This window comes from Macaca nemestrina, chromosome 4 (genome assembly GCF_043159975.1).
Source record: "Macaca nemestrina isolate mMacNem1 chromosome 4, mMacNem.hap1, whole genome shotgun sequence".
Taxonomy (NCBI): domain Eukaryota; kingdom Metazoa; phylum Chordata; class Mammalia; order Primates; family Cercopithecidae; genus Macaca; species Macaca nemestrina.
In genome coordinates this window covers 4,752,389-4,778,287 of record NC_092128.1, presented here as the reverse complement: position 1 = coordinate 4,778,287, position 25,899 = coordinate 4,752,389, and the positions used below count along the sequence as shown (strand labels likewise).

Sequence of the window (25,899 nt, the reverse complement as noted above, 5' to 3'; positions counted from 1 at the left end):
TACAGGCGTGAGCCACTGCGCCCGGCCAATGTGATGTCATTTCTAATCTCTGTCATCTCTCTCTCTGATTTCATGTGGTTGCCTGAGCATGCATAGAGTGATGTCCACCAGGTCAGCACTGTGGGCTCTGGGGGTGGGTGTGGGTATCTGTGGAGCAATGTGCTTGCAGTGCAGAGGGCAGGGGCAATTAAAAGAAAACAGCACAGTTGATGGTATCATTTATGTGGGATGATGTTTGTACTATGAAGAAATTTGAAGGAAAAAGTTAGTCTTCTATCTATTGACTTGTAGGGATGCCCATGTTGGGAAAAGAGCAAGTTGCAAAATAATGTGTACAATGCGATTCTATTCTAGTAACAACTCTGCTTATTATATGCTTCTTAGAATTAGTGAGAAAAAGGTTTCTAAACATATCAAGAGGTTGAGAGTCTTGTAGAAAAGTTTGCTTTTTAACGCTTCTTTCTTTCTTTTTCTTTTCTTTCTTTTCTTTTTTTTTTTTTTTTCTGAGATGGAGTTTCACTCTTGTTGCCCAGGCTGGAGTGCAATGGCCCAATCTTGGCTCACTGCAACCTCTGCCTCCCGGGTTCAAGTGATTCTTATGCCTCAGCCTCCCAAGTATCTGAGACTACAGGCATGCGCCACCACACCTGGCTAATTTTGTATTTTTTTTTAGTAGAGACGGAGTTTCACCATGTTGGCCAGCCTGGTCTTGAACTCCTGACCTCAGGTGATCCATCCACCTCGGCCTCCCAAAGTGCTGGGATTACAGGCTTGAGCCACCGTGCCCAGCCTTTAATGCTTATTTATATTGGCTTATCTCAGTAAGTCCAATAAGTAAGTTTTGCTGAAATTTGAAAAAAAAAAAAAACAAATAAAATGTGAAAAAACATCCATTAGCTAAATATTATTCAACTAACAAAGAAAGGATATAGCCATTTTAATAGCTAATTAATTTTGAAAATGGCACCAGCAGATATAATTTTATTACAAGATTCTGACTTGTTATATGTAACGCTTTAAAATTCTTTGTCTATTTTTTCTTTTAGGAATCATTAAGAGCCATCAAATATGAAATATCTCCGGATAGAGAGTATGCACTTTTTTCATACAATGTGGAACCAGTGAGTATTATCCTTTTCTGCCTACAAAAGAATTGTTTCTTTATGCTAATATCTCATTAAGTACATTTCCTTGACTCTTCTATACTTAGTGATCTTTGAATCCAGAAATATGTTGTACATCCTGGAAGTCTCTTTTGCATATCATACTGCCACCTAGGAGAGAGGAAAGGTATAAAAATCTGCTTGTCGGGGAAAAAAGTCACATAGTTTAGAGGCTTTTTAATAGACTTTTCTGAGGAAGATGGTAATAATTTGTTTCTTCATAGACACGAATCTTGCCTTTTTGTGCAATTATTTTTCTGGCTGTTTTCTCAATGAAATAATAGATTTTATCCTAAGAACAAAAAGAACAAAAAGCAACTGCTTAAACTGAAATAATATCCTAAGAACAAAAAGCAACTCCTTAAACTGAAATAATTTGTTAATTATCTCCTGGCCATCATAGTGTTCTAGTGAAGAGTTGAAGCTATCACTTCCATTATATAAATGCCTATTTTTAGCACTTCCTGTATATATAAGGAAGTGCTAAACATTTCACCATAACATTTCACCATAATTTTCTGGAAAATCTCACTGTGCTTTAGTAGCAGTATAAAACTTCCTAAGCCAGGATCTTCCTCCTTCTTCTTGTTTTTTCATTGAACATGCTGGTATTTCAAATTTCATTTTGGCTCTTTAATTTTAAATAAGCTGGAAGGTAAAGTTTATTTGTATAAGTGGAGAAGATGTCCAGTTTATAAGAGATAAGCAACTGTAGAAATGTTTTAAGAACTTTCCTCTTTGTCAAATAAAATATAGAATCTACTACTGCCTCCCTAGCATGTCTGAGACTATTTGAATTGGAGTTTCTTGATGCTTCTGTGAGGTATAATGACTCCTGCATTTTAATTCAGGTCAGAATGGCTCAGTGGTGAGTTTGAGAGAATCTTCTCGGCATGAGACAGTTGAGCTTTTTGGTTTATATCCACTGGGAAAGCTGGGATATTGGTTTGCATGAAGATGCAAGTTCAATTCTGAATTCTTAAACTTTCTTTTAGGAGTTGATTGGACAACTAGATTACTGGAGATTTCAACTTTATTCTTCCAACTGTAGATTTTTTGGACTCTGTTTCAGTCTTCCATTTTTCCATTTTTAAACGTCCATTCTATAAAGTTTTTCATTTTTTTCCATCCAAATTCTTTGAAACAATTGGGCATCTTTATCTCTTTGATTGGGACCAGTAGGTGAACTTGACATTCTAAAAAGCTTGGGACTCTGCATTACCTAGACACAGCCTTAAACTTGCCTCTTTCAGCCTCAGGCACCTGGGTGCAATGTGCACGGATCATAGACCATTTCAGCTTCCTTCATCACCCTTGAAAACCACCAAAAATATAATCTCCACACCTGTATAAAAGAAAAATGTTAGCAGATATTTGAAAGTCTTTCATGGATGTGTTCTGGGTTGCCCCAGGAGGCACAGCTAACACCTGAGTGAGAAAAGCCTAGAAAGACAAATTGATTTCAGGTTATCTTCCTAGAGAATCTTTTAATCATTGGAGCACCCCAACAGTGGGATGGCGGTAATGAGTATTCTGCTCCTAGAAGCCTCAAACCAAAGTGAGGTATTTGTTCTCCAGAATGTGACAGAGGGGTTCCCACCCCCATGTGATTGGAAGAGGCATGCTGTCCTCAGTGGTGCTGTGGTTCTGTGCATGATACAATTCTCCACCACTTTCTTCTGCTTCCCAACGCTCTGTTTGAAAGAGTTCCCTGGGATCCCATTGAACCAGAAACCATTTTGATGAAGATCATTTTGCTAAAGATGAGTCTTCACCATGTGGAGCAGTGGCTCTAAACAGGAACCTTGAAATAACCCTTTCTCACTGGGCAGTATTTGTCAGTGTTTGGAGTAAGACTCTTCAGTTTGTTTTCTCAACTGAAGGAAAACCTAGAAAGTTTGAAGTGTATTTAGAGAACTATAAAAATGATAAAATATCAAAAATGTTAAAAAGTCTATAGAAACAGATACTTTCAACTTGAATACAATAAGTAATCCTTAATAGTTTTCAGTACCGAGCAGTCACTGTATACATGACTATTCAAGCAAGTATTCTCTGCTCTTCTGGAGGAAAAATTATAAGGGAAAGAGGTTGGGATTCAGCATGAGAATTTGGAGTTAGATATTAGGAAGATCTTCCTAACTAGATCAACTAAGATGTAAGTAATATTAGAAAAGGGAGGGGTGAGTTTCAAAGGAAGAGTCTAGGTCTGTGATTCTGGAATTAGTGGAATAGACCAGGACTTCCTAATCAGTATTTAGTATCAGTAATTATTATTGCTAGTATTGTATTAATAGTATAATCAATTAATAATATTATATTATCCATTGGTATTCCTTAGAAACAACTAAAGGTTCCATATTCAAATACATTAGAGACCTCTAGTTAAACAGGTAAGTTTCTTGAAGTTCCTGATATTCTCATGATGGTTACATGGCACTTACCAAGTGGGTATTACAACATGTGATTCCAATCTAATTATAAGGAATTATAAGGAAACTATAATTTGTTATTTGGATTCAAGCTCAACATATTCTTATGTGTGTATCTCAGAGGCAGCTAGTATAACTTGTTTATGTGAACCGACTCAACTTTTCATTAAAAAGACTATCATAAAAATGTTTTCGTGTAAACCAACTGTCCAATTATTGAATATCTTTCATTTATTTCAGTATATGTTTCATTTGCAATAAAATTTTGATATACTGGGTTACCACTACACTAAAAAAACAAACAAAAAAAATACCCTATATTTCAATATTTCATCAGGATAATTATAATCTCTTCAACCTCTGCTTCTCTGTGTTGCCTGCCCAAAGATACTGGACTTGGAAGTCAAATAATCATAGGTTCAAGGGCTCATTCCGATGCTCACCAGCTATGTTTGCTTGAGCAATGCACTGAGTCTTATGCACTGCATCTTGGAGCCGTCTTCCTGGGAGAACCTGGGCTTCTGTTTCCCAGTGGTGAAGGGCGACCCAATAGGTGTCAGCTCCCTACACTTCCAGGGTATATGTGTTTGAGCACAGAGTAGTTCCGTGTGTACACCCAGGACCAGATTTAAGGCTCTATCCATTTTCACTGGAATGAGTTGATGGATGCCTACATGAAATCAGCTGCCTTGGCAGTGGCTCAAGTAGGAGTGAGTAAGAGCTTTCCAGCACAGCATGGGTGGTAAGAGAAAGGAGTAAACAAGACCAGATCATTAAGGAGTTTAGACACAAATAGTACAGCAACATCCTAAGAATAAGAGTTGAAGGAAAGATTTTTAAGGTTAATTTTTAGAATATGCATTGGGTATCTCTTCTTCTCATTTATTCAGAGACTAATTGCAATGTTATATCATTTCCCAGTTGTTTGGTATAGACTAATTTAATTTGTCCATTTTTATATTGTCAGATACTCAAAGACAGGGACAGGTCTTTTTATCTCCTGTCTGTCCCCACCGCAGAGGACCCAGCCAGGGTCATCTGTGTACATTTAGTACTGAGCAAATACATTTGTGGTGTATCTTTTCTCTGAACCCCTAGCGCTATACCAAGATACAATCCAAGTTCTTGAAATTCTATCAAATCCACAAAATATGTAATGAAAGGAAAATATCTCAGTTGTGAAATATCCTAATAACGTTCCATGTTTATTCTAGAAATGTGGGATCATGCTAATTAGCATATTTTTTCCTATTACATTCTTCTAATATTACTAAATGTATAGCTTGGCTAGCATCCTTGAACCTACACAAGTTAGCTTATCTTAATATGCCAACCCTATATTTTTTTGAGAGCTTCAAAAGTAGCCTTTAAAAAGATATTTCAAATATCAATTATCAAGTAAAATCGAGAAACAGCAAACCCAGTTTTCCATTTTTTCAAGCCTCAGACACCTATAGGTTATAAGTAGTGTATCTGGAATGTGGAAAATAATAAACAGTATTGTGTTTGTATTTCTGTGACACCAGCATCATAGTTTGCAATGTGTGCTTATTAACACCATCTTATTTTATCTCAAAAGATCATTCCTGCTCCAAAGAGACATTTGCTAAATGAGTTTTATTTTATTTTACACATAAAATTTCATAACATTTCTCAGTATGCAGTTTCTGAATATTCTCTTGAAGCTAAGTTAGACATTGGAGAAACAGCAATTTTTTAGTTTTAATTTGAAACTGTATTAACTATACCAATAAAGAAAAATTGCCTTAAAACAAATGTATCTAATTAGAGCAGCCATGCTTTTTTACATTGAGATGTATTTGACAAATAAGAAACATTTCCAGATCTCTTTGGGGAGAGAGAAAAAGAATGTAAAATGCATTATCTAAGATCATTTAAAAATATTAATACTTTTTCCTACTAAACTATTTTAATATTACTAAATGTATAGCTTGGCTAGCATCCTTGAACATACACAAATTAGCTCATCTTAACTATGCCAACCCTCTGTATTATTGAGAGCCTCAAAATAGCCTAGTATTAATATCTTAGATCATTTAAAAATATTAATTTCAAAGAGCTAAGAGAAAAATATCTTCCTTAAAGAATCATTTCAGAAAGAGTCACTGAAGATTTGTGAAGAATTTCATTGCAATATTTAAAGGAGTTAGTTGAGATGATTGTATCATTGCCAGTGGAACATCATTTTGGTCCAAATGAAATTCTGTCCAAAATCTGGTCAGATTTTAAGATTTTTTTCCCTAAAATCCCAATCACACAGTCATTCACTCAGTAAAATGGGTTGATACTCTGATCTGTTTACAAATTTTTCATATAACTGAAACAGATAAACCGATCCATTTTAGTTACTTGTCACTGAATAGCAAATTATTCCAAAACATAGCAGCTGAAGACAGACAACACGTATCATCCCAGTTTCTGCCGGTCAGAAATCTGGGCTCAAGTTAGCAGGATCCTTGCACTCAGGGTCTTCTATAAAGAAGACTGTGGTCAAGGTGACATCCAGGCTGCAGTTGCATCTGAGAGCTCACCTGGGGAGGGGTCTGCTTCCAAGCTCACGGCGTGGGTGTTGACAGGGCCAAAATTCCATCTTTAGAGATGGCTTCTGCTCAGTCCTGAGAGAAGATGGTTTGCTGCTGAGCTTTTCATGGCAGGAATTGGAAGCAGTTTTCATATTTGATACATTGCTACTCTTTTCCTGCCATTGTGGTGAGTTGATAGGGCCCATTTTGCTCTCTAAGGGACTGTGTTCATATAAAGCTTGAAGAACACCCTGACGTGGATAATCCTGATCAAACCCGTTTGGTGAGGTGAACCCCAACTACATTCCAGAATCTTCTATGCAGCCATCTGGTCGAGTTACCTTTATCTATATGTTAATTAATTTTTAAAAATAACTTGAGACTTTATAAACGTAATAGAAGGGATTGGGCTATAAATTATTGAACCCATATTGTGGACTAAATTATAACTGCTGCAAATCAAGTCAGGTAATTCTGAGTATATAGGTTTCTTTTTTGTTTTTTTCTTTTCTTTTCTTTTCTTTTTTTTTGGTGGTGTCTCACTCTGTTGCCCAGGCTGGAGTGCAGTGGCGTGATCTCGACTCACCGCAACCTCCCCCTCCCAGGTTCAAGAGATTCTCCCACCTCAGCCTTCTGAGTAGCTGGGATTATAGGCACCCACCACCACGCATGGCTAATTTTTTTTTTTTTTTCTGAGACGGGGTCTCACTCTGTCACCCAAGCTGGAGTGCAGTGGTGCAATGCTCACTGCAACCTCTGCCTTTCAGGTTCAAGTGATTCTCCTGCCTCAGCCTCCCAAGTAGCTGGGATTATAGGCACGCACCACCACACCCGGCTTATTTTTGTATTTTTAGTACAGATGGGGTCTCACCATGTTAGTCAGGCTGGTCTCAAACTCCTTACCTCATTTGATCCACCTGCCTTGGCCTCCCAAAATGCTGGGATTACAGGGGTGAGCCACCACACCCAGCCAATTCTGAGTATATGAGTTTCTATGTTGCAAGAAATATAGCTGTTGTTATAAGATGGTTCTGATGTTTACTGCCATCCCTTTTTCATTACAAGAAGGGATGAAATCTTTGTCCAGGAGTGGCTAAGGGAATTGTCTTTCTTGATTCTTGTGCTCTTGGACTGGTTCATTCTGCACTGTCTACAGAGCCTTTCCTGGGCCCACCTCGGGGAACCAGTTGATCCAAGTGTTTTCTGCTGGATGAAGGCCTTGCACATTCTCATGTATCAGGGCTGCTATCAGAATCACAGGGAGCTCACTGTCTCCCTCTGCAGTGGCCTCAGAGGGCAAACTGAAGAGCAGGGCCTGTGTGTGCCATTTCTACGGAGGCCTGCTACCCTTTCTACTCAGCCCAGTAGCTGCTGCGGCAGCAGGAGGCAAGTCTCACCTTCAGCAGGTTCTCCCTCCAAGAAGGCGGTGGATGAACAGCCTGCCCACTGCCCACCGAGACCAGAAACTGCCCCTGCACTGCCTAGAAGTGCATCTCACACCCGTCAGCATCACTCCAAGCTCTTTTATCCCAGGATGAATTCCTGTGTCTCAAGCCCAACCATCTTTCCTTTGCAAGCGAATTTATAAATAATGGTCCAGATTGTTTTGTCAGCACCCTGCCTGACATGTTACTCTTAGCCGATATGAGGCCAACTTGCCTGTGACTCTTACAACATGAGATTATCAAAAATGGTCATCAATGATTTTTGAAATGTGTGTTTTCGCATAGCTCTTAGCACAATGCATGCAGCTTCACAATACTATGAAAATCAAATAATATATCCACGTTCTTGGGAAACTATTTAAAGGCTAAGCCTGTATAAGCAGCATAAGATAATGCCAGTGTGGGCTCCTGTCTCTCGTAGACTGTTGCCTCCTGTTGTGAATCTGACCAGCAGCCTCAGAGGAAAGAGATTCTTTTGGTTGTGGAAGGCCACTGGCTGTTGTTGTTTGTTCCCATCTGTTTTTGAAATTATAGACTTTTAGGGTGTTTTGTTTTGTTGTTGTATTGTTTTAACACAGAACAGGCTCAAAACTAACAATTATTTTCTTGTTTTTTTTAAATTTTTATTTATATTTTCACTCAGGCTGTGGAGCTAAATGTAAAAGCACAAACTTAGGCATAGAAAAAATGTAGCCCAAACAATGGTTCTTTTCCCAACAAAATGCAAACTTTGTTAAGGTAATGCTGTGCGCGTGTGTGCGTGTGTGTGGTGTGTGTGTGGTGTGTGTGTGTGGTGCGTGTGTGGTGTGGTGCGTGTGTGGTGTGGTATGTATGTGTGTGTGTGTGGTGTGTGTGGTGTCTGTGTGTGGTGTGTGTGGTGTGTGTGGTGTGCATGTGTGTGGTGTGTGTGATGTGCATTTGTGTGGTGTGTATGTGGTACGTGTGTGTGTATGTGTGTGGGGGGTGTATGTGTGTGGTGTGTGTGTGGTGTGGTGTGTGTGTTGGTGTGGTTGTGTATGTGTGGTGTGTGTGTGGTGTGTGTGTGGGGGGTGTATGTGTGTGTGTGATGTGTGTATGTGTGGGGGGTGTATGTGTGTGGTGTGTGTGTGTGTGTGATGTGTGTATGTGTGTGGTATGTGTGGTGTGTGTGTGGGGGGTGTATGTGTGTGTGTGATGTGTGTATGTGTGGGGGGTGTATGTGTGTGGTGTGTGTGTGTGTGATGTGTGTATGTGTGTGGTGTGTGTGTGGTGTGTGTGTGGGGGGTGTATGTGTGTGTGTGATGTGTGTATGTGTGGGGGGTGTATGTGTGTGGTATGTGTATGTGTGTGTGATGTGTGTATGTGTGTGGTATGTGTGGTGTGTGTGGTGTGCATGTGTGTGATGTGTGTATGTGTGTGGGGGTGTGTGCATTTATGTGGTGTGTGTGGTGTGTGTGTATCTGTGGTTCTGGCTAGTGGGGGAGTTGGAGGATATCACTCACCTGCAGCATTCCAGCAGATCTACAGGTTTTGAGGTTTCAGGATCGATTCTTTCGTGTATAGTTTTTGCAGAGCGTGTGAAATATCTATTTGTCTCATGGGGGGCTACAAAAAGAGGCTTTTGCACACAGCCCCAGGCAGGGGAACGTCCTAATGAGATCGTGCATTCCGGGCCGGCCTGCAGTGGGAGGGGTTGTCATAAGTGGCAGTTTGTGTCTGTGACTTGAGAAGCACAGAAAGCACCTCCCCTACTGTCACCCCGCACAGGGACACCGCGCTGTGAGTCGCCCTCTAATTGGTCTCTCTGCTTCTCCCGTGCCCCCATCCCGCTGGTCTGCACAGTGTGGCCACAGTGATCTTTTGACAGGTAAATCAGGTTGCATCTCTGTCTTCGTCCCCTGCTACATAATAGTGGTGGACGCTCACTCCCTGCAGAGGCCCGAGGCCACGGGACCTGACCCCACACTCCACACCCCACACTCTGCCCAACCACAGTGACCTTCCTGTATAACTCAGGCCTCCTGAGTCCCTTCCAAATTCAAGGCCTTTGAACTCACGATGCCCTCTCCCCTCCCCCAGAACATTCAGACCCACAGGAAAACACATGTGCCTTTTGTAGTAGAAAGGGAGGAAACAGCTGAAAATGTAGGTAGCTTTGTTTCCAGGCCTAGTGAAAGAATCACGGGGTTCCTTTCAATGCATTCTTGTATTATTCCCCCCAAATTTTGAGATGTGGTCCTTTGTTGAGAGTGATGGTGGAGGAGCGGGCGAGTTTGAGGGAGCGTAGTCTGGAGACAGAATGCATGAGCAGTCTCAGCAGGCTGGGCACAGCCCCTGTGGATGGATGCCTGGGAAATAGCGGGCTCTTGGGAAAGGAGGCTGCTCGCTGTCTCCCACGAGTATTCAGTGCCCACGGCCTGCACAGAGACCCTGGTGGGTGTCCCCTGGGGCTGGGAATTTGGCAAGTAAGAGAGATCAGGTATTTTCAGAGGAGTGGTGATTGCCACAGGCCTCAGAGGCACCGGGTCTGGGAAGAGTGAAGCCAAGAGGAGCCAGAGGTAGAAAATGGTGGCATTGCTGGATTAGCAGTATTGAGTTGGGTCAGAAGTCCAAGGTGGTGGGGTAACTTGTGCAAAGGCAGTGAAAGGATAGAGTGGGGATATCAGAAGGTAAGTGCAGCTAGGTTCTTGTGATGATGGGATTCATAGGAGAAGTGAAAAGATGAAGGAGGGGTCAAGGGCTGGCAGGTTTGAACAAGCCATGCGTTGGGGGAGGATGACCTGGAAGATACTCAGTGGTGCTGTAGGAGGGGGCAGAGAGCCTCAGAGACCCCAGGGACTCACAGAGGGAGGAGGAGGAAAGATTCAGGGAGGGTCATGGGGAAGGATCCCCTGTCCATCTTGCAGTGTTTAGAACATGGGAGGGTGGGATTAGAAAAAACCTGCATGGAAGAGAGAAAGCCGAGACCTCTGAGAGCCAGGCCTGTGCAGGCGGGAGCTGGAAGGGGACAAACTCTGGGAGAGACTGCAGGTGCAGGAGCAGCTGACTGATAAAGGGCAGATGTTTCAGGGGACACCATGGAAGTTTAGACAGCCAGGGGCAGGTCAAGGGTTGGGTCCTCCAAAGCTGTGTGGGGTGTCTGTGAAGAGCACTGTCGCTCGGCCTCCTGCAGTGATCATGTAGTAATAACAAGTCCTGAAGACCACCCACCAGCTTGTCAAGGGGATCTGACTCTTCTCCATGAACCAGTGAAATGCATGTAATTGGTAAGAAAAGAAGTGAAGAAATGTAAATGAAGAGAGAGTGGGTTTGCAGAGTGAGGTGTGAGATAGAGAACACTCGATTGCTTTCAGTAGGAATGGCCATCATCATAATGTAGCCAGAGGAGAATGACTCAAGTACTTCTGGAAGGATTGGTTCTTCAATTCCGACGTAGCTGGCCATTATCGTGGGGGAGCTCATTAGTGGCAATTATTTTCAGAGACTCAAAACCGACTAATATAGACTCAGTTACTCAGGTCTTCTGAACAACAGTTAAGGCCTAGAGACTTTTAGTGTGGATCATTATCTCTATTTCATGGTTACAGCATTTTAAAACTACGAAAAACTGTACAGATTAATCATTGTTGTGTGTTAGGACCAATTCTATTTGTGATTTAGGGCTCCAACTGCTATGGAGAAAATAATTTCACAAAATGTTAACTTAAGACACCAGCCAGAGCATTACCAGTAATATCACACCCATTGCCATTTTAGCACAGGGTTAAAATTAGAAAACTGTTTCTAGAAACAGGTTAGGACATGCTTTTGCTTGTCGTCTGCTCAACTAAGATTATTGTTTTTATGATGCCAAGTAGACTTTCCAGAATGTCATTGTCAAAAGTTTATGGTGGGCCGGGCACGGTGGCTCACGCCTGTAATCCCAGCACTTTGGGAGGCCCAGGCAGGCGGATCACAAGGTCAGGAGATGGAGACCACAGTGAAACCCCGTCTCTACTAAAAATACAAAAAATTAGCCAGGTGTGGTGGCGGGCGCCTGTAGTCCCAGCTACTCGGGAGGCTGAGGCAGGAGAATGGTGTGAACCCAGGAAGCGGAACTTGCAGTGAGCCGAGATCGCACCACTGCACTCCAGCCGGGCAACAGAGCGAGACTCCATCTCAAAAAAAAAAAAAAAAAGTTTATGGTGTTCCCGCTTCTCTCTTGGTGTTTTTCACAGTAAGGCAACTCATCATCACTGCCGAGCCTGGCGACACTCTCTGTGCGCACAGCATAGCAAGTGCCTGGGAATCTTGTAGTTTTCGCAAACAATAGGTTTTCGTTTTCTAATGTTCTTTTTCCCACTGTATCAGGTTGCTTTAGTCTTGAGAGTTTATGATAGATGAAAGCCTGAGTGTTGAGAGAGCCTTGGGTACCACCCTGGCAGGCTGCATGCAAGAGTGAGCAGGGGCTGTTGGGGCTTGGCAGGCTTTGGTGAGGCATCTGCCGTGACTGTGCTTCGGGCCAAGTCCATAACCACAGTTTTTGAATCTGTAGAAATTAATGAGCGCAAGTGGTGAGTTGCTTGAACAGTTTCCAAATTGGGAGCCGCCTTGGGTCTCTCAGTGACTTGCCTCTACAGGACGGTGGTGCCAATTTAGCAGACACCAGAGTGTCTGGATTTGTGTGATTTCCCTTGAGTGTGTGTGCCTGTCCATGAGGGTACGTGTGCATATGTGTGCACAAAGGGAGTAAGGAGTAAGTACTTTCTCACTAAAAGTGAGAGATGAAGGGGAGGAGGAACACCCAATGGCACTGCAATCTGCTGTATAATTCAGAAATCATAAACTGGAAAAGTAGCCATTCTTCTAAGTAGAAGGAGCATAACAATGGCTAGGTGTCACTCCATAACCTAGCTCTCCACCTGAGCCACACGTGCAGAGATTCAAGAGGCTCTGAATTCTTTCTGGCTGCCATGAGAGCTGCCAGAGGTAACCAATTATACAAAGACAAAAAATCTGCCGGGTGCGGTGGCTCACACCTGTAATCCCAGCACTTTGGGAGGCCAAGGTGGGCGGATCACCTGAGGTCAGCAGTTTGAGACCGTCCTGGTCAGCATGGTGAAACTCCATCTCTACTAAAAATACAAAAATTAACCGGGCATGGTGGTGGGTGCCTGTAATCGCAGCTACTCAGGAGGCTGAGCCAGGAGAATCACTTGAACCCAGGAGGCGGAGGTTGCAGTGAACTGAGATTGTGCCATTGCACTACAGCCGGAGCAACAAGAACGAAACTCCATCTCAAAGAAAAAAGAAAAGGAAAAGAAAAATCTCATGTTTTCTTACTCTTGGAACAAAGAAATATCCAAGTATGAAAATTCATGAGCAGATTTGGTAGGTATCTAGCTCTGATTAAATGATTTCTTAGAAATAAGAATTAGTGAAATCAAGCAAATTTTTAAACTACAAAATATTACAATGATCAGTTTTAACCTTACCCCCTACCCTGAATTAACTAATTGTTTTTCTTAGAAGCCAGGTAAGGGCCTGCCATTGGCAAGCTTGCACCTTCCGTTAGGGTTAGAGTTGTCATGAGTCAAACGCCAGCTGTGTCCTCTGCTGACCCCCATGGGGGGCCCAAAATGCAGGAGTGACAGAGAGGAGCAGAGGCAGATGGGGAGCAGGGAGATGGACTGGCAGGTACCCATGTCCTCACAGGTGTTTACATGTCGTTCCCTCTGGACGGTTTCTGAACTGTGGGAACTCTGTCACATGCATCGATGGGAGAAGAGCAAGGCAGAGACAAAGTAAGGAGGGCAAGTTATCCATGTGACCTTAGGGATACTTGGGGCAAATGTAGGCTAATCTCCGTGCACACCCTGGAACAAAATCTTTAAAAGAGAGAGCACAAAACAAAAGAGAGAGAGAGAGAGAGAGCACTTTGCCCAGAATGAGCCCCATTATCAGACAGTACATCTCCCAAATCCACAGCGTCTTTGGTTCCCAGGCAGAGTTTCCTGCGCATCGGAGGGGATAGGATGTCGCGGTGAATAACAGTAAGACTCCAAAATCAAGTGGGTATGTGTGACGATCTGCCTCTCCCTGCCCCTTACACACACACACACACACACACACACACACATGCACATACACACTAAAACTGTTCATTCATTGCTCTTAGTGTATTTCCTCCCTACCTCCCTAACTTTGACCACTGACATTTTTTTTCTTTCTTAAGAAAAGTCTTGAGGCAGTGCACTCAGGCAGAACTCCCTTTCCTGTGATACATCCATGTCTTTGTGAATGATGAATGGCACGTTGTTCCCTTGTTAGTAATTCCAACAAAGACGTGGCCTGAGACTGCCCCTCACCCACTCTATAATGGCATTTTGCAGCCTGCCTTCCTCCCTCCAGGGCTGCCGCTAGAGCCTGAGGGGTCCATGGGAATCAGTCTGCCCTGTGAGTCTTCATGTGGTGCAGATGATGTCAGGGTTAGAAACACATTCAACATGAGCTGAGGCCCATGGTCCCAAAAATGTGTGTGAATTCTAGTTGTCCAAAGATGTGAGAGGACAAGGGGCTTGAGTCAGGGAAAGTTGATAGAGAAGAAAGCCTGGAAGGCGAGGAGGATCCAGGGTGAAGAAGAGAGGAATTGGGAGAACTTTCCCGGTGCAATCACTGCAGAGGAACAGAGGCAGCCGTGGGAAACGCCTGCAGGGGACAGAGCAGGGAGCATCAGAGAGGAGCTGAAAGTACTCAGGTATCAAAAGAAGGCAGAAGAAAGAGAGAGCGGCAAAAAGGAGCGAAAAGTCAACATAAAATTTAGACGCGGGTCCCTTCTGCTGATAGAAGCCTTCCCAGTGCCTATGGCGGCCACCTTCCCAGTGCGACTTCAGATCCAAATTTAGAAACAGCCTCTGTTCTCTCCGCTCCCCAAATGTTCCTTCTGCTTGCCCTGCATTCATTTCTTGAAAGTTTTTTAAGTATATAAGAGCCCAGGTTGACCAGGGCAGGGCGTTAGGGAAGCAAAGGAACCAGAAACCCGTGTCCACTGAATTGGAGAGCAGGAATAAAAGATTCTGCAGAAAAGAGCATGACAAAGAGCCATGGATACAAGCAAGGGTAGTGGGGAGAAGAGAGCTAAGAAGGCAGAGGTTAGCTCTGTTTGATCGTGCACTTGGGGAATGTGGAGGGAGAGAGGGCCGTGAAGAGATGGAATGGATTGGCAGAGGAGATTTGTGTTGGGAAAAGGAGACAGACGGGACAGGAAGGAGGGAACAGAAGGGGAAAGAGCCTGGATGGGCCAGGGAACCCTGCCTGCCGTGGTCCTGCCCCGCTTTCTCCCACACAACCTGATGCACCTGTGACTGCCCTGGCACCTCAGCAGCTTCAGAACAGGGAAAGGAGGAGAACACGGGTTTCACAGGAGGAGAAGCAAGGAGGACCCAGGGAGCTGGGGTGCCTTGTGGTTCTCAACCCTGTCCACATGATCCCACCTGAGGGATGAGAAGCTTATTAGCTCTAACTTGAGTTGACAACAAAGAGCTTCTGGAGCCTTTCAGGCCCTTTTGAAACAGGCAGATCTTCTCTGCAGGCATGTCTAATACAGCAAAGAAAACAACAGTGTCCCCTGCAGGTGCAGAATAATCGATAGCAGAATAATCGTCCCTGGAGCGGGAGTGCTGGCTTGTGTATTGTACGTGGCCGTCAGCAGCGTCTCATTTCAGACTCTCTCATGTCCCCAGAATGTCCCGGGGTTACCGAAAAGGCCCCGTTCTCCTTCCACCTGCCTTCTCCTGCTGTTGGAAACCAGGATTTTTGACTATTGTCCCTGCATCCCCACGTGTCACCCAGAGGCAGGTTTGGGCCACCTGTCCTGGGCTGCCCTTGGCATAACTGGGAGTAGATCCCGGGTGCCTACTGCAGCCCCCTTTTCCTCAAGGGCAGCTGCCCCCTCAGTGCCCTGCTCACTGTGAGCAAATACATCCCTAAAAACATATTCTGCTACTCCCAAAGGGACCAGCCACCACCTGCCCTCCTCGTCCTGGCGGAAACAGTCCGAGTGCCTGCTTTGGGAATCAAAGGTTTCATTGAGTGCAGGTGTAGTGATCCCTGGCAAAACCCTGGAAATAGAAAGTCAGCTGAAGGGGTGTCTCTGGAGATGAGGAAACATGCTGGTTAACCATGTGCATGTCCAGATGATAATTAGTTATTTACAACATTTCTGTGAACAAAGAACACATAGAGACATAAATAAGTTAGTTTCCAAGAATCTTGCGATGGGCTCCATTTATCTGACCCGTCGGGTTTCTAGAAGAGGACAGAATGCCGCTTTGGTTCTCCTCCATGGACAGCAGAACTAGTGAACGGGAAGCTCAGATGGCCGAGCTGAGTGGACGGAGGAGGGAAGAAGCCCCTCACCTCGACAGCTTCCCACAGGGTCCCTTCCTCCTCCTCCTGTTTCCTAAACTTCTCAGCTGGGCTTCAGATGTCAAGGTTTCCTGGCTCCTGTAACTTCACCTTCTCATCTCAGCCGCCACCGGAACGTAAGCATTTCAGGTTGCTCCGTTCTCTCCCATTACAAAACAAAGCAAAGACAAAAAAGTTCTCTCTCTCTCTCAACCCATACCCATGTCCTCCTCTGGTTCTTCACAATCAAATGACTAAAGAAAGAAGTGGCTGGACTCACCTCTCTGTTCCCTCCCCACTCACTCTTCCATGTGTCTCCCACAGAGTGGAATGAGTGCTCAGTGCTCAGCCACCCAGCCCCTGGGGGACGGTATGAGTGTCTCCCCCAGGTTGTACATTAGGAGACTGGCTTTGGGAGATTGCATGGTTTCTGCAATACCAAGGATGGAGGACTGTGGTTCCAGGCATTCTTCTCTGCAAGCACCTGCTCTTGACGGGGGCTCTGCTGCCGCTGAGCCCGCTGGCAACTGTACTTGGCCCCCACCACGCAGCCAAACTCTCACCCATCTTACCAGCAGTCTTCTCGCTCTGGAATTCACTGGTGCCTGTTTTAGGCTGCCTGGGCTGCCAAAGCAAAATATCACAGACTGGGCAGCTTCAACAACAGACGTGTGTATCCCAGAGTTCTGGAGGCTGCAAGTCCAAGTCAAGGTGCCAGCAGGTTGGTTTCCGGGGAGGGCTCACCTCCTGTGTCATTTTGGGTGGACACAAACATTCGGTCCATATGCCACCCTCCTCAGACCTCCTGTGGCTTGGCCTGTGGCAGAATTTGAGGCCGCTCACCCCTCCCTCTTCCTCAGTCCTTGGTTCCACAGTCCCTGGCTGCCCCCTGGCTGCCTCCTGGCCAGTTAGGAGCTCCTCGGGTGCTCAGACTTGATTGGATTTCCCAGTCCCACCCAAGGTCATCTTCTCTTCTCATGCACACTCTCCCTGGGCAGCTTAACCTACCACGGCAACTACTGCATCAGCCGCTGCCACCCAAAACGCGATACACTGAGTGGCAGCAGAAGCCTCCCCGGGAAGCCTGTTAGAAACGCTGACTCGGGACCCAGCCCACACCCTGATCAATCAGAAGCCTCGTATCGAGGAGATCTGCATATGATTCATGTGTATGCTGCCGAGACACGTTAATCTCAACAACAAGAGGCTCCCGCATCACATCTCTGTTCTGACTCAGGCGTCAGACCTGTGTGCTGCTGTCTCCGGGGAGTGCGGAGGGCCCTCAGACACAGTGTGTGCAACTGATCTCATTCACTTCATCCCACATTGGCCCCACGTCCTGCCTGTGACATCAGCGCTTTAGGAAAAACACCATTGTCCCCTCCTCACCAGGACCCTGGCCAGAGGCCTTGTGTCTCCCCAGCCCAGGCAGCATCACCATCCCCCTGCCTTTGAGATATGCCCCTTCCACTTCCCCATCGCCACTGCCCAGTTCAGCCCACCTTGTCTGTTGCCTAAAAAACCACATCTGCCTCCAGGGCCTCTTTGCCTCAGCATCCCCACCCCCCATGTCTTCAATCTGCTCTGGTCACACTGCCTTCAGGGTGACCTTTCTCAGTGCCGATCAGGTAACTCATTCCCAATCTGCACCTCTTCCCTTCCCCCTTGCCATCCCACCTCCTCCTTCCCTCTCACCTCTGGGCCTTTGCAGGTACTGTTCCCTCTGCTGGGAGCACCTGCCTCCTCCACTGACCTCACAATTCTCCCATGCCCTTCCAGCCTCTTCAGCAGCAGGCCTTGGACTCCACAGGAGTGGGCTCCCGTCCCTGTGCACACCCACGGGTCCCACAACACCTTTGACAGTTTTCCAGTTTCCTGCTTATAAGTTTCCCCACTCCAAGGGACTTTGAGATGCTTGAAGGTGGCCTGGGACATGGCTGATCCACAGTAGAACCTTGGGAAATATCCAACCCATCGCAACATGGACTGTCCCTCACCCGCATGTGGTTTCAGGGCCACTCCCGGGCTGTGAGTGTTTCTGTGAAAGCAGTGTTTGCCACGTCGCTCAGGACGCCCATCCTGGCAATGAGCAGCTGCAGCTTCCAGGATTTTACCTTCTTAAACACACTTCTGTTAAGCTGTGCATGTAAGAGGTCTGTTCTGTTGAAATATTTTCCATAGCCTTTCATACTAAGGAGGCCTTTAATGTTATAAATATTTAAACATGCTTTGCAGCCAATCACTACAATTACTCAGCTCAGAAAGCATGAACAAAGCCTGCCTCTAGTGGACGATCCTGCACTAGAGGTGTCTCTATTCATCGGTCTCTCTTCAATGTCTTCCTGATTTCAATTTAAAAGTGTATCTTTATATAACATATAAAATTTAACTTTTTCTTTCGAAAAATATGTATAGCTACTTTTTGTTGTGCAATTTTATGAGCTTTAAGACCTGGATAGACTTGTGTAACCATCATCACAAACTGGGATACGGAACAGCCCCATCACCCCAAAAAATGCCTCCGGCTCTGCTTCCTTCTGGGCAAACCCTCCCTCCACCCCTACCCCCTGCCAGCCACAGACCTGTCTTCAGTCACTGTAGTTTGGCCTTTTCTAGAAGGTCATATAAATGCCATCAAGCAGTATAAAAAGACTAGCTTCAAAGTGGAGAAAACTTTAGGCCTCTATGGCATTTTAATGCCCGCAGTCTTAGTCTTTAGGGTGATTTTGCTCTAAGAACGTTTTGCTGTTTTGGTGAAATATGTAATAACAGGATAGACTTTGGAAGATGTGCTTACCGAATTCTTACCCTCAATGTCAAAAACCCAACAGACTTTCATTACTGCATCCCTTGTGTACAGGATCAAAGTATCCACCCTCAGAAAGTCTGATGAGACACAGAAGAATGACTCGTGAGCATCAAGAAAGATAGGCTGAGTGAGCGGTGTCCTGGCCTGAAGCCTGCGAGCACTGCAATTGTCCTCGGCACCCCTGGGGACTGGTCACCAGATCCCCCACGGGTACCAAACTCCACAGATCCTCAAGCACCTTGCGTAAAATAGTGTAGTATTTCCCTATAACCTACACACATCCTTCCGTGTACTTGAAATCATCTCTAGGCTACTCGTAGTATCAAATACAATGTAAATGCTATGTAAAAATTTGTTCTACTGTATTGCTTAGGAAATAATGACAAGAAAAAAATCTGTACATGTTCAGTACAGATGCACCCATCCTTTTCTTTCTGAATCTTTTTGATCCTCAATTGGTCGAACTCATGGATGTGGATCCCACAATACTGAAGGCCGACTGTAATTCGGAAGCAGGGGTCTTTGGGGCGGGAACCTACAGGAAGCTGGAGGCAGGGCACTGGGGACTCGAAAGTGAAAATGTCAGTAATGAGCATGGGAGAAAAGAGAGGAAGGCAGGGGAAGGCACTCCAGATGAAAGAACCCCCTAAGTGCAGGCCGGAGGTAGGATGGCACAGTGAGAGCAGGAGAGGGAGGATAGATGGTCCACCTGTAGCAGACAGTATGTGCAGTGGAGGGCAAGCAGGCAGGCCAAGGTGGGGCTGAAGTGTTTGGGGTTGACCCTTGGTGCCACCATCTTGGAGGGAGCTGAATGGTTCCAGGGTAGAGGCCGATGCCAGGTGACCAGGTGAGGTGCCTTGTTGAGACCAGGCACAGTGGCTCATGCCCGTAATCCCAGTGCTTTGGGATGCTGAGGCAGGAGAATCATTTGACCTTAAAAAAAAATTGTTCTGTTGAACTTATCGCCTTGAGACAGAAGGAGCTTTCCCAGGATAGCCGTTTCCTATCTGCTGGCCTCAGCTGCCATCGCCTGTCCTTATGCCCGCTAAACCCGCTTGTCCAGTCTCATAGTTAACAGGAGCTGCGGGTTATGGTTTTGGCCCCCTAGATAGAGGGAGAAATTGGCTGGAGGACCCGTGGGAGTCTTTGGCTCTCTTGCAAGAGGGACACAGAGTTGACCCTTCTCTTCCCCACTGCCCTTGCCTTCATGAAGCTGTGCTGCCCAGGCTGTCAGGGCAGGACACGGAGCCCAGCCCCTGAGGGCACCATCCATGTGTTGCTCTCAATCCCTGTTCTCTAGATTTGCGAAGTCAGAAAAATTAGCCTGATTTGTCTAAGCGGCTGCCCATCGGGTTTTCCCTTACTTGCCACTAAATGAGTCCTGAGTGGTTTTGCTCGTGCTGTTTCCTCCACCTGGATCTCCTTCTCTACCTTGTCCAGCATTTCACTGTAGATCCAGCTGGTGATCTCTTCCATCCAGAAATTTAACTTCAGTCTGAGTGAGCGCTTCCCCAGACACCCCAGGCATCAAACGCAATCATTGCTTACAGGGCTGCGTGCCTTATCACGGAGCTGTGAGTCCCTCACGAGCAGGAACTGCTCCTTACTTCTCTTTGCACCTGGAAGGTCATAAATGATCAGCGAATACTTGTTGAATAAATGAAAGAACAAATGAATTCCATAGAAACAAGCAAGGGAAAAATGGGAAATGATTCCATCAATTCTTGCCAAGTCACTGGCTTTCTTCCTTCACAAAAGGACATGCAGGAGAGTTGAGGATCTTGAGTCTGACAAGCAGAGAGGTGCTTCTTGTTGTATTTATTATCAAAGCTTCGCCATTAATCCCTGCAGGGTCAGTGAGCACACGGCAGCTCTGCAGTCAGTCCTGCTGCACTTAGGTGGACTCTGACCAGAGGTCAAAGGCTATCAGCTCACTCCTTTTGTCTGACCAATGCCTTGGGTGGCTGCTTTAATCCCGACTTGAGCTAAATTGGATGATCTGCCTGGAGACTTAGAACGTTATTCCTCCCCTCGCCATTCCCACTGTCTTTGCCTTGATCTCGACTCTTCTTTCCTCTTGCGAGGACCAGTGCTGCCGCTTCCCACCTGTCCTTCCCTCCTGTGCATCCCACACAGCCTGCAGCTAAGAATGGTTCTGAGCAAGACACTGCTTCATGCAAAATATTGTACCTCTGCTTAAAGACCCAGTGTGAACGTTGCCCATTGATTTTTGTTTCTCGATCCCCAACTTCCCATGCCCCAAAATAGCATCCTAGGACAATAGAAATGGAATTGACCTTTCTAAGATGATTCTGCCCATCTCCCACTTTATAGATGAGGAAAGTGAAGTCCAGGAAGTTGATGTCACCTCATTCAAAATCCTTTCCTTACTCCTTATATGAAAATTAATTCAAGATGGATTAGAGACTTAAATGTTAGACCTAATACCATAAAAACCCTAGAAGAAAACCTAGGTAATACCATTCAGGACATAGGCATGGGCAAGGACTTCATGTCTAAAACACCAAAAGCAATGGCAACAAAAGCCAAAATTGACAAATGGGATCTAATTAAACTAAAGAGCTTCTGCACAGCAAAAGAAACTACCATCAGAGTGAACAGGCAACCTACAGAATGGGAGAAAATTTTTGCAATCTACTCATCTGACAAAGGGCTAATATCCAGAACCTACGAAGAACTCAAACGAATTTACAAGAAAAAAACAAACAACCCCATCAAAAAGTGGGCAAAGGATATGAAAAGACATTTCTCAAAAGAAGACATTCATACAGCCAACAGACACATGAAAAAATGCTCATCATAAGGGGAACATCACACACCGGGGCCTATCATGGGGAGTGGGGAGGGGGGAGGGATTGCATTGGGAGTTATACCTGATGTAAATGACGAGTTGATGGATGCTGACGAGTTGATGGGTGCAGCACACCAACATGGCACAAGTATACATATGTAACAAACCTGCACATTATGCACATGTACCCTAGAACTTAAAGTATAATGATAATTAAAATAAAAATTAAAAAAAGAAATCATGTGACTCATTAGCAGTAAGTCAAGCCTGTAGCCCAGCTTGTCACCAGGGCTGTTTCCTTCATTACATCACCGTGTCTCTTCCTCTTCACTGCCTGCATGACTGTGTCTCGGCAGTTGATGGATACAGCACAGCATTGCCAGCTTGCCGTGTACAAGGGGGATCTGTTTCAGATACTCCATGGAGACACTGGCTGGAGGATTGCTGCAGAGTCCCAGGAGGCAGGACTGCCAACGGCACTGGGCTTCGCAGCCATGCACCTGCAGCCCTCAGGCAGCACTGTCCGTTGTCATACGAGTGTGCAGGTGTCAGGCGTCGCATCTGCTCACCCCGGTGATAATGCACAGCAGCTATAGGCAGATCTCGGGCCAGAGAGCCACTGAGTGAGCCTTGCAGCCTCTGCTGCCAGCACAGGCTTGTTCCTTCAACACTGGTGGGGAGAGACATGCTGTCATCAGGCCCAAGAAATACTGCCCTCCCCATCCTGTCCCCGGTCACTGGGTGCCCGCAGAGTGTCCCAGAGGAGGGAGGGAGGGACCCTGGTTCAAACGGCCTGTTCTCAGACATGCAGTGATGGACCCTTGTGAATACTTACCTGATAATCATGGGAAGGAGACTGTTTCTCCTGGATTCCCTCAAGATTCCTCTGAGTGACAATGTGATGTCAGTCAACTGTGTCTTCTTCAGAATATCATATACACTTGAGGTCTCCAGGAGCCTCCAATTACATTATTTTCCTGGCTCTTACAGTGACAAGTAAACCTTATCCTGGGTTCCTCATTACTGAGACTTTTCTTGCCTGTTTTGTTCGCTTATGATTTCTTCTAGGACTTCCTCCAACAGGTTACACTTAACTGTCTACCTCAGTCTCAGGAAGTTTTTAAAATGTTCAGCTAAATAAAAGAGGTAGATTTTCCCTGGAAACTAAATATCCATCAGCCTCACTGAATTAATAATTTATGTGTTTCTAAAAAAAAAAAAAGTTTTATTAATTAAATCAAAATTTCATTGTAATTTTAAAATAATCTTGTGGTCTTTCTCCATGTGTCTGAAGCCAGTAATCACCCTTATTGTCCTGTGAATTCTGATGTTGCAGTTACCTGCTAGCTTGGTGGATACACATTTTCTCTATTAAGGAGCAGGAGGCTTATTAAACTGTGATAGATTAGACTATTCTTTCAAGGCCATTGATCAGCGGAAAAACAGAATCTGGATGCTAAAAACTGTGCCCATGTGAATTAATTTACCCCTATCTTTCCTTGAGCCATCCCCTGAGTGTTTGTTCCTAGGTTTGTTGGCTGCATTTACTTAATTTTTATCTTGTGATTTCATTGAGAGGTGTAGTTGAGTGGGTATACTTACAGCTTCTGTTCTTGTCTGAAATATCATTTAGAAACCTGATCACACCCTGCACAAGTATGCTTGTGAGGCATACTGATTGAATACCATTTGAGCAGTTGCCTCCTAACGCTGCCCTCCTCAACCTTTCTCAGTGTGAATGTTCGCTTCTTCATGTGCTGATTTTAACATAATCTTTGGTTCACAGTAACAGAGAATCTTGTTTGAAGAAATGCAGGGATTGAAGGGATATTGACACATACCTAGTCACCATCTAACACTCCATCTGGTGAGCAGGTGTTCCTTGTGCTCGTAACTTTGTCCTGGTGACACTGAATTCATCCTTGTAGACCACTTTCTTCCCAGGCTGGGCAGTTCTGGCTTTTGCAAAGTTCCTCATCAGCTCATTTAAGTCTACTTCTTAAAACTTCCCCTCTGCTGAATCTCATTCCACCTTTCATGCAGCAGTGTCCACTGCGCTTTCTGCAATGTTGGAAATGGTCTACAGCTGCGCTGGCCAAGATGGTAGCACTACCCACACATGACTCTTGAGCACGGGGAATGTGGCTGGTCTAACAAAGGAACTCAATTTGTAGTTTTCTTTAATTGTAATCAACTTAAAATTACATAGGCCATATGTAGCTAGTGGCTACTCTATTGGGCAGTACAGTTCTAAAGCAATGCTGAATACTTAACGACCTTCAGATATTTGGAGACAGCTCTCCTATCCACATCTTGAGTCTTCTTTGGCCCAGCTGACCGAGTGTTTCAGATCATGCCTCCAGACTCCTTCCTGTCTCCAGACTTCGTAACAGCGTGGTCATCCTTCATTCACCTCGTTACATATCTGAAGTAATGAGAGAAGTAGTCGATTGAGTAAATTAGTGAATGAATATGTGATTTTAACTCTTCACGTAAACCTCATCCTAGCTAATACTCTTGTCTTCTTTATAAGCTGAGGTTTTTGATCTTATGACCATGGGTGGGAAGAGAGGATGCAGAGGACAGGACCAAGCAAGGTCATGTTTTCTTTAGTAATCACATCCCCATCTGTTTCCCAGTTGGGAAAAGTGCAAACCTTTTTGCTCTCAGGTGCCACTGGTTAATTACAACAAGATGTACAAAGCAAGGCAGACGACCCTGCAGTGATAGCAGGGATGGCCACCTGTTTGGCAGAATGGCCCAGGGGAGCATCTCTAGTCATTCCAATTCCAAGAAAGCACCTTGAGGTAGAGATGATGCGAAACCAACCTGTAAATCGAAACCTATTTTTTATTATTCAAAAATTACAACCTGGTCTTCTTCTGAAACTTATTTTTTATGCTTTTACATCTCCTACAACCTTACACATAATTTCTAGTGTCTTTTTAGAACCTCTCAGGATTGTAGCATTTAATGCGTTCTCAGCAGTGGGTATGGTCCGTGTTATGTGTGCATTTGAAGTTGAAGAGCTAAGCTTAAAAAATATGCCTTTGTTTACTAATAAGGTAGATACTATTTTGTTGTTGTTGTTGTTTGATATGGAGTTTAGCTCTTGTTGCCCAGGCTGGAGTGCAATGGCAGGATCTCGGCTCACCACAACCTCCGCCTCCCGGGTTCAAGCAATTCTCCCGCCTCAGCCTCCCAAGTAGCTGGGATTGCAGACATGTGCCACCACACCTGGCTAATTTTGTATGTTTAGTAGAGACAGGGTTTCTCCATGTTGGTCAGGCTGGTCTCGAACTCCCGACCTCAGGTGATCCGCCCACCTTGGCCTCCCAAAGTGTTGAAATTACAGGCATGAGCCACCGCGCCCAGCCGATACTATTTTTTACTCAAACCAAAAAATATATTATGTGAGTAAGTGATTATTGACTATCTACTGTATCTCAGCCCATAACGATGGCCTCGACAAGGAACGAGATGGCCACAGTCAGTGTTACCCGCTGGATGAGAGTGATGGGTGTGGTGAACCAAGAAGTGTGGCCATGGCACTGTTCTGGGATACAGCCATGAGGGAAGCAAGCTTAGACTAGGGAGCAAAATCAACCTGTGATGAGTTGTGCCTTCCTTTAAGCATCTTGGCATTTGCTGTTGGCATTGAGGTTATAGACCGGTGGTGCAAAGACAAGGCCACAAGGCCCATTGGAGAAGAGGGAGGAGAGCCCAATGGCTAGAAACTAGAAGGACAGCCACACATTTCCCCCTCTGATTCTTTAATTCACCCACGACGTATGCCCATGGTGAGTTCTTAAATTGCAGGCTTTTGGTACCGGAAATGAGCTCTTGCTAGAGATTTGAGACGGAGTCAAATCATGGGTCTAGCCCTAATGATGGCAACTGATGGTGAGGATGAGAGTTGTGACAGTGCTGGTGGTCATGAGGGGGATGAGGATGATGAAGAAGAAAACAGCAATAACAAGGACGATGATGAAAACCTGCTAATTATGGTGCTGATGCCAGAGATAATTATGGTAGTAATAATGATCATGATCCGAGGAGGACTTACTGTCATTATTTCTCAGTGGCTTCTCTTTGGGAAGAGAGTGAGATAATTACAGTCTGGAAGGAGATAGGAACAGGGGGCGTGCAGCTCCTCAGATCCAAGGGTGCCGCCCAGCTGCACGCTGGGAGTGAAACTATCAAGATTAAGGGCTATGCTGTTTCAGCAGCATTTCCACTGTCTAAATATAAACAGCCTCAGGCCCCGATCCAGCAGAGGAGACCACAGCTGCCAAATGCATCGCCAGCTGCAGGCCCTGGCTGGGTTTCTT

The 25,899-nt window shown here is 45.2% G+C and overlaps 1 protein-coding gene across 5 annotated transcripts in view; it reads left to right on the top strand.

Moving 5' to 3' along the window:
* LOC105474942 (dipeptidyl peptidase like 6) overlaps positions 1-25,899 on the top strand; it is a 1,161,442-nt gene that overhangs the window by 827,164 nt on the left and 308,379 nt on the right. For all 5 annotated transcript variants that reach the window (XM_011729883.3, XM_011729885.3, XM_011729882.2 and 2 more), the window contains exon 5: positions 1,047-1,121. In XM_011729883.3, coding sequence (XP_011728185.1) covers positions 1,047-1,121 — 75 coding nt within the window. The remainder of the gene's footprint in view (positions 1-1,046; positions 1,122-25,899) is intronic.